This window comes from Coregonus lavaretus (assembly GCF_964263955.1).
Source record: "Coregonus lavaretus genome assembly, contig: HAP1_SCAFFOLD_4198, whole genome shotgun sequence".
NCBI classification, from domain to species: Eukaryota; Metazoa; Chordata; class Actinopteri; order Salmoniformes; family Salmonidae; genus Coregonus; species Coregonus lavaretus.
In genome coordinates this window covers 34165-50775 of record NW_028161170.1, presented here as the reverse complement: position 1 = coordinate 50775, position 16611 = coordinate 34165, and the positions used below count along the sequence as shown (strand labels likewise).

Below are 16611 nucleotides of genomic sequence, written 5' to 3'. Positions count from 1 at the left end.
AGCAACGGGGGAAATATCGCCTAGCATGGCGATTCCAGCCATGAAAAGCATCAGCTGCTATATCTCCACATGCGTCTTCCATAGCTTGGAGAAGAGGTATACGCGTTTGTGGATTTCGGTCATACACTTTCCATCTCCAGGCAGAAAAGAATTCCTCAATTGAGGATTGAGGAATGGAGAATATGGAGGGAGATAAACAACTAAAAAGCGTGGGTGGGCAGTGAACCAGTTACGAACCAGAGCAGCCCTGTGGAAACGTACGTTGTCTCAAATGACAACGTACCTGAGCTGCTCTGGGCCATCTACCTGATCTGGTGGAATGAGTGTGTTGTGTAGGGTGTCCAGGAATGTGATCAGATGGGCGGTGTTGTAGGGGCCAAGGGTAGCATGGTGATGGATGACGCCGTGGTGGGTAATCGCTGCACACATTGTGATGTTCACTCCGCGCTGGCCAGGGACTTGAACAATGGCACGCTGGCCGATGATATTCCTTCCCCTCTTTCGTCTTTTTGTGAGGTTGAATCCAACCTCATCAATGAAGATGAACTGGTGCTCCACTGCAGCCACCTCTAGCTCAAGGACTCTCTGAAACACACATGACAATATCAGAAATAGACATGGAGTGGTCACTTTTGTGAAGCACAATCATTATGATTACAATACTGAAATATGTATAATTTATACAGTGTTGAGAGTATGCATCAATTGTGGAATTGTATAGGACTCACTTGCACATAGTTATATCGCAATTCTTTGACTCTTTCTGAATTGCGTTCAAATGGCACCCTGTAGACCTGCTTCATCCTGAGATTATTTCTGCACAAGACACGGTCCAGTGTTGATAAGCTTACCCTATCAATATTTTGAAATATCTCATTGTTTTCTATTATATTTCTTTGTATTTGCCGTAATGTTATGGCATTATTTTCTAGGACAATGTTCATGATTTCAGTTTCCTGTTCAGGAGACAGAACACGTTCCCGACCACCTTGTGTTGGTAATCTTTCAGTTCTGCCAAACAAATAGTAAAATTCTGTAAATACAAAGTAGAAATACATTTCACAAATACTTGAAACATACTTTATTTTTACAGTCCTACAAAACAGTCCACAGGCAATACTGTACTACTGTACTCATTGAGTACTGTATTGATATGCAGTACTGCAATTTTCTAGTGAGAGTAGATTTCTTACCTATTCTCATTTCGGAATGTCCGGATGATGGATGCTACAGTGTACCTGCTCAAATTTGGCTGTACTCTTTGCCCAGCCTCCCTCATTGTTAGACCATGGTTGACCACATGATCAACCAAAGTGGCTCGGATCTCATCAGAGATTACGGTCCTTGGCCTTCCTCGTCCTTGTCCTCCCCGTCCTCCTCCTCTGGCTCTGCCTCTGTTTCCAATGTTCGCATCCATTGCTCCAAAACAGAAGAGCTCACCTGTTGCCCTTTTATGCTAAAGCTCTGATTGCTAATTGTAAAACTGTGTGACGGGTGTTTGCCCATGTGATGAGTCAGTGTGCATATTTGAATGGCAGTGTGTTCATTGTGAAAACAAGAGATTTTCTGCATGAAAATTGTGCCAAATGCAAAGATTTGTGTGTAGTGTTTTGAAAAAAGTGTGTTGTAGAACTGCAATTTGAGTGTAAAGCAGGAATTGTGCTTGTAGTTTAGCAGAATTGGTTCAGGGGGTTGGTGCATGAGTTACAAGTTGTGGTCATTGTGTCTCAAGTACCAGTATTTGTGTGTAAACAATTGAGAAAAACTGTATTTTCCCTTTTGTATTTTAACTATTTGCACATCGTTACAACACTGTTTATAGACATAAAATGACATTTGGAATGTCTTTATTCTTTTGGAACTTTTGTGAGTGTAATGTTAAAATTTTTTATTGTTTATTTCACTTTTGTTTATTATCTATTTCACTTGCTTTGGTAATGTTAACATACATTTCCCATGCCAATAAAGCCCTTACATTGAATTGAATAGAGAGAGAGAGAGAGAGAGAGAGAGAGAGAGAGAGAGAGAGAGAGAGAGAGAGAGAGAGAGAGAGAGAGAGAGAGAGAGAGAGAGCAGCACAGGTCTGCCCTACTTACTGTCATTGATTTGAAACAAAACCTTGTAGGCCCAACGATTGGGATTTGCTAAAAAAAATATGAACGTTTGATGCATCACAAACAAACTCTGCTAAAAATGAAAATAGGCTGGCTGGTTGACTTGTGTGTTTTCATGAGAGATCGTGTTCCTTTTTTTCCATTCAGTTGATGTTGATATTAAACCCTGCTGAGTTGGTATTTGGTGATGAAATGTGATGAAGTGATGAAACAGATACAGGCTCATCACAGGCATGTTGACTAGCTGTTCATATTTCATATGCAGACATACAGAGACACGTGTACACACACACACACACACACACACACACACACACACACACACACTGAGCTGTGGTGGTGTCTGGGGATGTTTAGGTTGCTAGGCAACAAGGTAGTGGTGTCCTAGAAAAAGTTGTGCATGGAATTCTGGGATGGCTGTGGGATGCGGGATGTGTTCAACACACACACACACACACACACACACACACACGCACACACACACACACACACTGTATATTGATCATGGTTAATGGTTTTACTACTTTACTACAAGTTAGCCTAATCAACCGTTATTTTTCTGAGTTCACCTCCTCAGTATCACTACACGTGTTACCATGGTATCAATCAGAACTGATGGAATCTGTTGCACCAGTTATGCAGACCTGGGTTCAAATCCTATTTGAGATGTTTCAACTGCAAGATGGGCAAGGGTTTGCACTTTTGTTACTGTAGTATTGGTTCATTGTGCCTTGCAAACTCAATCAAGCCCAGATTAAGTATTTTTTATTATTTCAAAGAGTACGAGAACCCAGGTCTGCAGTTATGACGCATGGTCTTCCAGTCATTAGTGTTGTGTTGATGTTAATGTTAGCCCTGTCCAGTGGAACTTGTGCTGCTGACGTAAACGGAGGTCTGAGGGATCGTTACACCAGCTGATCTGACCGGCTCAAGGTCACCTTGGGAACCATACATCTTCTAGTCCCTCTCTGTCTGAGGTCTGGGAACATGGGCCACACAGCTGTAGTCTGGCAGAGCTATAGGACTATATACTGGAACACAGCTGTAGTCTGGCAGAGCTATAGGACTATATACTGGAACACAGCTGTAGTCTGGCAGAGTTATAGGACTATATACTGGAACACAGCTGTAGTCTGGCAGAGCTATAGGACTATATACTGGAACACAGCTGTAGTCTGGCAGAGCTATAGGACTATATACTGGAACACAGCTGTAGTCTGGTAGAGTTATAGGACTATATACTGGAACACAGCTGTAGTCTGGCAGAGTTATAGGACTATATACTGGAACACAGCTGTAGTCTGGCAGAGTTATAGGACTATATACTGGAACACAGCTGTAGTCTGGCAGAGTTATAGGACTATATACTGGAACACAGCTGTAGTCTGGCAGAGCTATAGGACTATATACTGGAACACAGCTGTAGTCTGGCAGAGCTATAGGACTATATACTGGAACACAGCTGTAGTCTGGCAGAGCTATAGGACTATATACTGGAACACAGCTGTAGTCTGGCAGAGCTATAGGACTATATACTGGAACACAGCTGTAGTCTGGCAGAGCTATAGGACTATATACTGGAACACAGCTGTAGTCTGGTAGAGTTATAGGACTATATACTGGAACACAGCTGTAGTCTGGTAGAGTTATAGGACTATATACTGGAACACAGCTGTAGTCTGGCAGAGTTATAGGACTATATACTGGAACACAGCTGTTGTCTAGCAGAGTTATAGGACTATATACTGGAACACAGCTGTAGTCTGGTAGAGTTATAGGACTATATACTGGAACACAGCTGTAGTCTGGTAGAGTTATAGGACTATATACTGGAACACAGCTGTAGTCTGGTAGAGTTATAGGACTATATACTGGAACACAGCTGTAGTCTGGTAGAGTTATAGGACTATATACTGGAACACAGCTGTAGTCTGGCAGAGTTATAGGACTATATACTGGAACAAGTCTGTGTGTGGGTGTAAATGAATTGTTTCGTCAATAATGTTGCTGTTGTTGTTTACACTGTATCTTACAGTTTATTTCACAACCCATCTCTCATTTTCCCTGCTACAGAAATCGACGAAGACCGTCTTCCAAACCAGTTATACAAGGTAATCAACTGTGTCCTTCCTATGGAATGTATTCATGGAGAAATCATGAGTAACTAGAAACCATTGGTGGTGCAGCGGTCAAAAGCACTGCATCGCAGTGCTGAGGTGCCACTACAGCCTGGGGTTGGATCCCAGGCTGTGTAACAACCGGCTGTGACCGGTAGGGGAGGGTTTGTCCGGTGGGGCTTTCCTTGGCTCATCGTGCTCTAGCGACTCCCTGTGACAGGGTCGGGCGCCTGCAAGCTGATTCCGGTTGTCAGTCAAACGGTGTTTCCTCCGACACATTGGTGCGGCTGACATCCTGGTTAAGCGAGCAGTGTGACAAGAAACAGGCGGGTCATGTTTCGGAGGACGCATGACTCGACCTTCGCCTCTCCCGAGCCCGTTGAGGAGTAGCAGAGATGAGCCAACGGACCTAATTCAGGGAGAAAACGGACTAAATAAATAAGCTTGTGGCCCGGTTAGTACTGGGATGGGAGACCGCCTGGGAATACCGGGTACCGTAATAAAAATAATAATAATTAAATAAACCATTGGATAGCAAATGAATATCATCTGACTACATGGCTCAACTTATTGATCTCTGTTGACAGGCAGCCTTGTTGAACTCTCCCAGGCAGAGGAGGAAAGGAGCAAGAGGCACGCCCACCATGAAAGGTAACAACATATAGCTTAGAAATGTAGAGAAGGTGACACATCAAGTGTGCATCACCATAATGTCATTTCAGACAGGCTCCTCTTAGATAAAAACTGGAACCAAAATACCCTTCTCCTTCTGCAGAAGAATCCTTTCTGAAACCGTTTTTCTAAGACTGTATTGTTAGTTTCATTGATCATTTGTCCAAGAGAGACCAAGGTATAGTCATCGCCCACACACCATAACACTGGGTGAGTCACTCATTGCGAGCGGCTTCAACTGTAATGAGCGTTCTTAAGAAGGTTGTGTTGGTTCATTAGAGCTAATGATGGCTGGATAAAAGCACTGGTTATGCTCTTCACCTATCTAACCAGTTTGTTTCGGCTCTGTGTCTTAATATCTGGGTATGTTATGCACTTACAGCGAGATGGTGAAGATGTTGAGTTCATAATGGCATGTACTATAACTATGACACCTGTAATCGTATATTCTCCCTCCCTCCCTCCCTCCCTCCATCCATCCCTCCCTCCCTCCCTCCCTCCCTCCCTCTCTCCCTCCCTCCCTCCTTCCCTCCCTCCCTACAGAGTTACAGTTCATGGTAGAGCACCACCTGTATAAGCAGCAGCAGGGTGGAGGTGAGATGAGATTGTACTTTACTGTCTGTTTCCTAGGTTCCTTCCTTTTAGGGAGTTTTTCCAATGTGCTTTCCTTTCTGCATTGCTTGCTCTTTTGGGGTTTAGGCTCGGTTACTGTTAACCCCGTACACTCGTCCTTACACTTGTGGAAATTGACCTATGTGGATAGGGCCAAATGTAAATGTTCTTAACAGAAGAACTATCAAAAGCATATGCATGACCGTGGTAGCAATTGAAAGAAAACACATTATGTGGATATTATCAGACCAAAGGTGAGGACACAACTGTTCACCTGACACAAGACTGAATCCAAACATTACACTGTTGATTTTATGTGCATTTTACATTTACTGTACTTTTCACAACATTTGTCAACAACGAAATCTGAAAATACGTTGGATGCATTCAGTAACATAATGCCTATGTAATTTTAATGCACTTTTATGACTCAATGAAGTGACTTATTTTTTCGCTTTTTTAGTTAGCTCTCCTAGCTCTGCTATTGAGGAACTGAAGCAAGCAGAATTGTCGTTTTTTTGTTCGGAACACAGCCCTGCGTCCCCACCATCACACAATTACTGATATTTTTCAGGCAATCAAAAACTTTCCAGTTGTACACTGAGTGTACAAAACATTAAGAACACCTGCTCTTTCCATGACGTAGACTGACATTTACATTTACATTTTAGTCATTTAGCAGACGCTCTTATCCAGAGCGACTTACAGGAGCAATTAGGGTTAAGTGCCTTGCTCAAGGGCACATTTACGTCATTTAGCAGACGCTCTTATCCAGAGCGACTACAAATTGGTGCATTCACCCTATAGCCAGTGGGATAACCACTTTACAATTATACTTTTTTTTTTTTTTTGGGGGGGGGGGTAGAAGGATTACTTTATCCTATCCCAGGTGTTCCTTAAAGAGGTGGGGTTTCAAATGTCTCCGGAAGGTGGTGAGTGACTCCGCTGTCCTGGCGTCGTGAGGGAGCTTGTTCCACCATTGGGGTGCCAGAGCAGCGAACAGCTTTGACTGGGCTGAGCGGGAACTATGCTTCCGCAGAGGAAGGGGAGCCAGCAGGCCAGAGGTGGATGAACGCAATGCCCTCGCCTGGGTGTAGGGACTGATCAGAGCCTGAAGGTACGGAGGTGCCGTTCCCCTCACTGCTCCATAGGCAAGCACCATGGTCTTGTAACGGATGCGAGCTTCAACTGGAAGCCAGTGGAGTGTGCGGAGGAGGGGGGTGACGTGAGAGAACTTGGGAAGGTTGAACACCAGACGGGCTGCGGCATTCTGGATGAGTTGTAGGGGTTTAATGGCACAGGCAGGGAGCCCAGCCAACAGCGAGTTGCAGTAATCCAGACGGGAGATGACAAGTGCCTGGATTAGGACCTGTGCCGCTTCCTGTGTAAGGCAGGGTCGTACTCTCCGAATGTTGTAGAGCATGAACCTGCAGGATCGGGTCACCGCCTTGATGTTGGCGGAGAACGATAGGGTGTTGTCCAGGGTCACGCCAAGGCTCTTCGCACTCTGGGAGGAGGACACAACGGAGTTGTCAACCGTGATGGCGAGATCATGGAACGGGCAGTCCTTCCCCGGGAGGAAGAGCAGCTCCGTCTTGCCAGGGTTCAGCTTGAGGTGGTGATCCGTCATCCATACTGATATGTCGGCCAGACATGTAGAGATGCGATTCGCCACCTGGTTATCAGAAGGGGGAAAGGAGAAGATTAGTTGTGTATCGTCAGCGTAGCAATGATAGGAGAGGCCATGTGAGGATATGACAGAGCCAAGTGACTTGGTGTATAGGGAGAAAAGGAGAGGGCCTAGAACTGAGCCCTGGGGGACACCAGTGGTGAGAGCACGTGGTGCGGAGACAGCTTCTCGCCACGCCACTTGGTAGGAGCGACCGGTCAGGTAGGACGCAATCCAGGAGTGAGCCGCGCCGGAGATGCCCAGCTCGGAGAGGGTGGAGAGGAGGATCTGATGGTTCACAGTATCAAAGGCAGCAGACAGGTCTAGAAGGACAAGAGCAGAGGAGAGAGAGTTAGCTTTAGCAGTGCGGAGAGCCTCCGTGACACAGAGAAGAGCAGTCTCAGTTGAATGACCAGTCCTGAAACCTGACTGGTTTGGATCAAGAAGGTCATTCTGAGAGAGATAGCAAGAGAGTTGGCTAAAGACGGCACGCTCAATAGTTTTGGAAAGAAAAGAAAGAAGGGATACTGGTCTGTAGTTGTTGACATCAGTGGGATCGAGTGTTGGTTTTTTGAGAAGCGGAGCAACTCTCGCTCTCTTGAAGACGGAAGGGACATGGCCAGCGGTCAAGGATGAGTTGATCAGCGAGGTGAGGTAGGGGAGAAGGTCACCGGAGATGGTCTGGAGAAGAGAGGAGGGGATGGGGTCAAGCGGGCAGGTTGTTGGGCGGCCTGCAGTCACTAGTCGCAAGATTTTATCTGGAGAGAGAGGGGGAGAAAGAAGTCAAAGCATAGGGTAGGGCAGTGTGAGCAGGACCAGCAGTGTCATTAGACTTAACAAACGAGGATCGGATGTCGTCAACCTTCTTTTCAAAGTGGTTGACAAAGTCATCCACAGAGAGGGAGGAGGGGGGGGGGGGGGGGGGGGGAGGATTCAGCAGTGAGGAGAATGTGGCAAAGAGCTTCCTAGGGTTAGAGGCAGATGCTTGGAATTTAGAGTGGTAGAAAGTGGCCTTAGCAGCAGAAACAGATGAAGAAAATGTAGAGAGGAGGGAGTGAAAAGATGCCAGGTCGGCAGGGAGTTTAGTTTTCTTCCATTTCCGCTCAGCTGCCCGGAGCTCTGTTCTGTGAGCTCGCAATGAGTCATCAAGCCACAGAGCTGGAGGGAAGGACCGAGCCGGCCGGGAGGATAGGGGACACAGGGAGTCAAAGGATGCAGAAAGGGAGGAGAGGAGGGTTGAGGAGGCGGAATCAGGAGATTGGAGGGAGAAGGATTGAGCAGAGGGAAGAGATGATAGGATGGAAGAGGAGAGAGTAGTGGGAGAGAGAGAGCGAAGGTTGCGGCGGCGCATTACCATCTGTGTAGGGGCAGAGTGAGTAGTGTTGGAGGAGAGCGAGAGAGAAAAGGATACAAAGTAGTGGTCGGAGACATGGAGGGGAGTTGCAGTGAGATTAGTAGAAGAGCAACATCTAGTAAAGATGAAGTCAAGCGTATTGCCTGCCTTGTGAGTGGGGGGGGATGGTGAGAGGGTGAGGTCAAAAGAGGAGAGGAGTGGAAAGAAGGAGGCAGAGAGAAATGAGTCAAATGTAGACGTGGGGAGGTTGAAATCCCCCAAGACTGTGAAGGGTGAGCCATCCTCAGGAAAGGAACTTATCAAGGCGTCAAGCTCATTGATGAACTCTCCAAGGGAACCTGGAGGGCGATAGATGACAAGGATATTAAGCTTAAATGGGCTAGTGACTGTGACAGCGTGGAATTCAAATGAGGAGATAGACAGATGGGTTAGGGGAAAAATTGAGAATGACCACTTGGGAGAGATGAGGATTCCTGTGCCACCACCCCTCTGACCAGATGCTCTCGGGGTATGCGAGAACACATTGTCAGACGAGGAGAGAGCAGTAGGAGTAGCAGTGTTTTCAGTGGTAATCCATGTTTCCGTCAGTGCCAGGAAGTCGAGGGACTGGAGGGTGGCATAGGCTGGGATGAAGTCAGCCTTGTTGGCGGCAGAACGGCAGTTCCAGAGGCTGCCTGAGACCTGGAACTCCAGGTGTGTGGTGCGTGCAGGGACCATCAAGTTAGAGAGGCAGCAGCCACGCGGTGTGAGGCGTTTGTGTAGCCTGTGCAGAGAGGAGAGAACAGGGATAGGCAGAGGCATAGTTGACAGGCTGCAGCAGATGGCTACAATAATGCAGAGGAGATCGGGATGAAATGAACTAGACATCAGGGAAAGGAGAGAGCAGGCCTCCCTCACCCAAAAAAAAATATATATATAACTCTCCCAACTTCCACCTCAGAAACTATAATTGTTTCACTGAACCACCCGAGTAAAACTCTCCCAACTTCCACTTTAGAAATTAGAATTGTTGTAAACTACAGCAGACTGTTATCAGTAGCTGTAATTAAGTACAGCAGCTACCAACCACCTAACGTTAATGCCTCGGATGAGGTTAGAAAAACAGCTGAATGGTAGCAGCTAGCTGGCTCAATCACAGGTACTCTTAAGCATGAAATAACATTGGAAACAATTAACCATAGTTGCAAAAAGTTACCAGTAGCTACCCGCTAGCTAGCTAGCTTTGTTGGTCCAAGTAGTGGGTAGGCTAGCCTCGTGCTTCGCTGGAGTCCGCCGAATACAGTCCTTACCTACAATAATTACCTACAATAACCTTCAATAACTACCTGAGTAAGCTACCTATAATACCAAACTACAATACCTACCTACAATCTAAATACATGGTTTAAGCTTAACTCAACACCATATAAGAAGCCAAGCTTACCTTTCATAACGCAGCAACGATTAAACGTTGGGTAGCTAGCACAAAGATATTGTATTTAGCTACCACAGCCTGCTGGTAGTGTTGGCTGGCTAGCAATGGCTACTGTGTTGACTTTGTTTGAAAAACGGCGTCGCTGCGAACGAATGTAGCTGGCTAAAAGGATATTGTTTTTAGTTGCAACCGTTGCTAATAGCAACTCGCCAGCTAATCCAGGAGGTGAGTTAGCTAGCTAGCTTCGTGCTACATCCGGCACCGCCGAATACAAAAGTAACCTACAATAACTACACAACAGCTACCCACAACAGCCCACGATGCCTACCTATACTACTTAATAATATACAGCCCACGATGCCTACCTATAGTACCTAACTACAATCTAAATACATAGTTTAAGCCTTACTCGACAAAGCCCAAGCGATGTATAAAGCCAAACTGGCAGACTGCAATCAGTAGCCGAAATTAAGTACAGCAGCTACCAACCACCTAACGTTAATGATAATGAGGTTAGAAAAACAGCTGAAGGTGGCAGCTAGCTGGCTCAATTACAGGTACTCTTAAGCGTGAAATAACATTGGAAACAGCTAACCACAGTTGCTAAAAGTTACCGGTAGCTACCCGCTAGCTAGCTAGCTAGCTTTGTTGGTCCAAGTAGTGGGTAGGCTAGCCTCGTGCTTCGCCGGAGTCCGCCGAATACAGTCCTTACCTACAATAATTACCTACAATAACCTTCAATAACTACCTGAGTAAACTACCTATAATACCTAACTACAATACCTACCTACAATCTAAATACATGGTTTAAGCTTTACTCAACACCATATAAGAAGCCAAGCTTACCTCCTGCTAGAGAAAACACAACCTCTCCCGTCAGCATCCTGCAGACTACTGACCAGGTGAATCCAGGCGAAAGCTATGGTCCCTTATTGATATCACTTGTTAAATCCACTTCAATCAGTGTAGATGAATTTGTGAATTTGTGCATTTTTATTAGGATAATAATAATAATATAATATGCCATTTAGCAGACGCTTTTATCCAAAGCGACTTATAGTCATGCGTGCATACATTTTTTTTGGGTGTGTACGTGTGGTCCCGGGGATCGAACCCACTACCTTCGCGTTACAAGCGCCGTGCTCTACCAGCTGAGCTACAGAGGACCATTGGCTAACGCCATAACGTTAGCTAATCTTCCTGGGGTGCAACACCAATTAATAAGACATTATACACGAGACTTTACAAACATTTAACAAGTAGACAATACAGACAATTAAAATACCTGATAGGTAACACATTTAACATTCAGTTGATGATTTCTATTTCCTGTCACATGGTCTACCTCATTAGATGTTCTTTTAGTTTTTTCTTGAAGGTGGATTTACTTTTTTGCCTGAGAAATATGGATTGGTAAAGAGTTCCATTCAGCTATGTCTCTATATAAAACTGTAGATTTAAGGCGATTTACCTGTCTTGTTTGGTGGTAATGCGTGTTGCTAGTATGTACTAACTGGTCTGAAAAATATAGTGTTTTTTTTTAAAAATATAACATTCATAAAGAAAATCAGAAGACTGGATAGTAATTTATTTTCAACGTGAAGCCATGAGAGATTCTGATGCATTTGGATAATATTCATATGGAAAGAACAATGAAGAGCTAATCTGGCATCCCTGTTTTGAGCGATTTTGAGCTTTTCTAGATCTTTCTTTGCTGCAGATGACCATATAACTGGACAGCACTCTAGGAGTGATAGGACCAGGGATGATGGGGAGGAGACAGGATAAATAAAGATGTTTAAGCTTTGAGACAATTGAGACATGGATTGTGTGTGTGTGTGCCATTCAGAGGGTGAATGGGCAAGACAAAATATTTAAGAGCCTGTGAACGGGGTATGGTAGTAGGTGCCAGGCGCACCGGTGTGTGTCAAGAACTGCAACGCTGCTGGGTTTTTCACGCTCAACAATGTGTATCAAGAATGGTCCACCACCCAAAGGACGTCCAACGAACTTGACACGGCTATGAGATGCATTGGAGTCGACATGGGCCAGCATCCCTGTGGAACGCTTTCGACACCAATATGAGGAAGGTGTTCTTAATTTTTTGTACACTCAGTGTAAATCGCAATCTGGGTCAGGTGGGCATCGTTTGAAACATTATTCTATGACCAACATGGCTAGCTAGGTCATACAATAAGATCTAAGAGTGTTAGGCTTTCAAAATTCACTTCAGATAAACAGATTGTAATTTTGGTGCGCGTAGAATGGAGTCTTGAGTGCGTTCAAGTGTGTGTTTCCGCGGATAGTTTTCTTCACAATATGAGGATCATATGCTCATTCTGTTAAGGACAACACAGGGTATGATAATATGGACATGTGAAGTGCATGGACATTGCTTGTATGATATTAAAGCGGCATTTATTATAATCCTCAACATCTCATCTTTCGGAACACATTGACTCCTCTCAATTTACAGCATTTTCTTCACTCAGACAACAACAGATGTTCAAAAGTAGCCCAATTAGGGGGAGGGATGGGGGCATCTTCTTGTCACGCTGTGCTCAAGTTTATAAAGGCTGACAGTCAAAACCCATACAGCTCTATGAGGAGTAGAACCTGAGCTCTGTCAGTCAAAACCCATACAGCTCTATGAGGAGGAGAACCTGAGCTCTGTCAGTCAAAACCCATTCAGCTCTATGAGGAGGAGAACCTGAACTCTGACAGTCAAAACCCATACAGCGCTGTGAGGAGGAGAACCTGAGCTCTGACAGTCAAAACCCATACAGCTCTATGAGGAGGAGAACCTGAGCTCTGACAGTCAAAACCCATACAGCGCTATGAGGAGGAGAACCTGAGCTCTGTCAGTCAAAACCCATACAACGCTGTGAGGAGGAGAACCTGAACTCTGTCAGTCAAAACCCATACAACGCTGTGAGGAGGAGAACCTGAACTCTGACAGTCAAAACCCATACAGCGCTGTGAGGAGGAGAACCTGAGCTCTGTCAGTCAAAACCCATACAACGCTGTGAGGAGGAGAACCTGAACTCTGATAGTCAAAACCCATACAACGCTATGAGGAGGAGAACCTGAGCTCTGTCAGTCAAATCCCATACAGTGTTATGAGGATGAGAACCTGAGCTCTGTCAGTCAAATCCCATACAGCGCTATGAGGAGGAGAACCTGAGCTCTGTCAGTCAAAACCCATACAGCACTATGAGGATGAGAACCTGAGCTCTGTCAGTCAAATCCCATACAGCGCTATGAGGAGGAGAACCTGAGCTCTGTCAGTCAAATCCCATACAGCGCTATGAGGAGGAGAACCTGAACTCTGACGTCATGTATAGCATGCTACTGTACAGCCACTGCGCTCCAATTTAGCCGCTTATCAATGAAAAAATCTGCCATTTTGACGGGCTGTGAGGGGAAAGGGCTATGCACTTGGTGACGTAATAACACTGCTGATGTAAAAAGGGCTTGATTGCAATACATTTGACTGATTGATTTGAATGATTGATTGATTGCAAATTAAATGTGTTTTCACCAGCTCCATATATGTAACACAATATATAGGTGTGGAAGATGAGTGTATATGATATTTACTCCAGGTGATGAGTGCTCCTCAGAGAGCTGTCTGTCAGACAGACCCAGCCCGGACGCTCTGCCCACCGGGGAGGAGGATCTGGAGCTACCGGAGGACGAGGAGGCCTGGGGAACCGAGGAAAAGGTCACTGCAGAGGCCTTCGAGAAGCTGCGCTGCCAGATGGAGGGTAAAGATGGGGGGAGGGGGAAAAGGGAGAAGGGTTGGAAGAGAGAGAGGGAGAGAGAGTGGTGTGAGAGAGAGATAGGGAGGGAGAGAGAGAGAGAGGGGTGTGAGAGAGAGATAGAGAGAGAGAGAAATATATATAGAGAGAGGGGGGGTGTGAGAGAGATAGGGAGAGAGAGAGAGAGGGAGAGAGAGGAGTGTGAGAGAGAGATAGAGAGAGAGGGAGAGAGAGGGGTGTGAGAGAGAGATATGGAGAGAGAGATAGAGGGGGGTGAGAGAGAGAGAGAGAGAGAGAGAGAGAGGGAAAGAGAGGGGTGTGAGAGAGAGATAGAGAGAGAGGGAGAGAGAGGGGTGTGAGAGAGAGATATGGAGAGAGAGATAGAGGGGGGGTGAGAGAGAGAGGGAAAGAGAGGGGTGTGAGAGAGACATAGGGAGAAAGAGGGGTGGGAGGGAGATAGGGAGAGAGAGAGGGGTGGGAGAGAGAGGGGTGGGAGAGAGATAGGGAGAGAGGGGTGTGAAAGAGAGATAAGGAGAGAGAGGGTTTGGGAGAGATATGGAGAGAGACAGGTGTGAGAGAGAGAGGGAGAGAGAGGGGTGTGAGAGAGATAGAGAGAGAGAGGGGTGGGAGAGAGAAGGGTGTGAGAGAGAGATAGAGAGAGAGAGGTGTGTGAGAGAGGAATAAGGAGAGAGAGGGGTTGGGAGAGATATGGAGAGAGACAGGTGTGAGAGAGAGATAGGGAGAGAGACGGGTGTGAGAGAGATAGGGAGAGAGAGAGAAGGCGGTGAGAGAGAGAGAGTGAAACGTAGGTAATAAATGGGAAAATTAAATGCAGTCCTGGCAGCATTGCTCACCTCCAACCTTGCCAACTGTTTTAAATTCAGCAGTAAAATTAACCCTAGAGCTATCCCTGCTGTGGCTGGATGGAGCCAGATTTACTGGATATGTGTTCTACAATACGGGCACAGTATTGGTGCCTTTGATACTCAATGGGCGACACACTATGTTTTTTCCCCATAGTTTGTCAGAATAGAGGATGAAGATGCAGGAAAGGATTTAACACTCTGGTCTAGTGAAAGTCAGAGCGGAACCATAGATTTAGATCCAATGTTCTAGAATGACTGGTTTAAAGATCAGCCTTTAGAAGTCACTCTGCATCAGACTGAAAATGTGCTTCTCTCTTGTCACCACAATACAATAACAACAGGAATGGAACTGGAATAATGGAATTTGGAATATATGAATTTGAGCATTTTAACAGTCAGTGCCATTCTATTCAATAAAGGACACTTTCTGTGTTTGCAGCAGAGTTTTCGCGGGACAGTCTATCAGAAGCTGCAGGGGGACGTGAGTGCCCCCTCTCTGAGGAGGAAGGGGGATGTTCCACCATTCCCATGGCAGCAACATCATCATCATCACAACAACAACAACAACAACAACAACACACACAAGCAGGTAGGTTGAATCACTGCAGCCATGGCAGACAGGAGAGACACTATCCTGGTCCCTTTGAAACCATCAATGATCATTCAATGGGATCATTTAGAATTCAGACAGACACTGTTTATTTATATTTATTTGTATCTGTTAAACGATTTAACTATGTGGCCTCATTTTGCATATTAATGGAGCAAACATCTGTGATAGTGCTTTGATCACAGGCTGTAGTTTCAGAGCACAGCAACATTCAGCAATGTGCCTGCAATAGTGTGTGCCATTGGAAATATTTTTGTATGATAAAATACTGCTTACTGACTGTACCATTGAACGTACATCAATATTTTTGAAGAGATTTAAAAAAAAAAAAAAAAAAAAAAGTTGACAGAAATAATGTAGGAAAAAGATGACAAGCTCTCAAGTTCAACTTTCAACTAGATTTTTCCCAGAGGGCAATTGGTTTAGCAGGAGAGGGAGCATAAAAAGCGCCATATAAAATCCACTTGGATCACAACGACAGACAGTCCTGGTGAATACAATGAGCTAGTCCATCAAGTCATAGGGCTGACAGCCATCTATACTGCTATATACTGTAGGCCTACTAGTGATCCACTTTAGCAGCAGCACTGAAGTACAGCAAGCCACAGTTGTCTACTAAGTCAAGTGCTCTGTGCATTCTTAGATCGTCTCGTCAACAACACATAAATAATGTGCTGACAAAAAAACAAAAGAACATCGTCAACATCAACATCAACATCACCTTCCTCGTCATCATCATCATCATCTTCCTCATCATCATCCCTAGACCACCTCCTTCTCTTCCCTGTATTGAAAAGGGTAATGGCCATAGGGGTGAAGGAGTGCTTGTTCCTGTTAGTCGTAACAGAGGGGGGATCTAAATGGGGAGTCAGAGGGTAAGAGCTGGATCTCATGGTGTAGGGGCTGGCCACAGTCAGACAGGATGGAACTCATGGTGTAGGGGCTGGCCACAGTCAGACAGGATGGAACTCATGGTGTAGGGGCTGGGCACAGTCAGACAGGATGGAACTCATGGTGTAGGGGCTGGCCACAGTCAGACAGAATGGAACTCATGGTGTAGGGGCTGGCCACAGTCAGACAGGATGGAACTCATGGTGTAGGGGCTGGCCACAGTCAGACAGGATGGAACTCATGGTGTAGGGGCTAGGCACAGTCAGACAGGATGGAACTCATGGTGTAGGGGCTGGCCACAGTCAGACAGGATGGAACTCATGGTGTAGGGGCTGGCCACAGTCAGACAGGATGGAACTCATGGTGTAGGGTCTGGGCACAGTCAGACAGGATGGAACTCATGGTGTAGGGGCTGGCCACAGTCAGACAGGATGGAACTCATGGTGTAGGGGCTGGCCACAGTCAGACAGGATGGAACTCATGGTGTAGGGGCTGGCCACAGTCAGACAGGATGGAACTCATGGTGTAGGG

General features: G+C 45.7%; 1 protein-coding gene across 1 annotated transcript; it reads left to right on the top strand.

Moving 5' to 3' along the window:
- Nucleotides 1-4187: 4187 nt before the first annotated feature.
- LOC311121056 (uncharacterized protein) lies at nt 4188-15855 on the top strand (the record flags this gene model as incomplete). Its single annotated transcript, XM_084195594.1, has 6 exons — nt 4188-4225; nt 4819-4882; nt 5447-5497; nt 13558-13719; nt 15022-15168; nt 15833-15855. Coding segments are annotated over 6 exons (485 nt in total), but the record flags the coding sequence as incomplete, so codon positions are not given.
- Nucleotides 15856-16611: the final 756 nt, after the last annotated feature.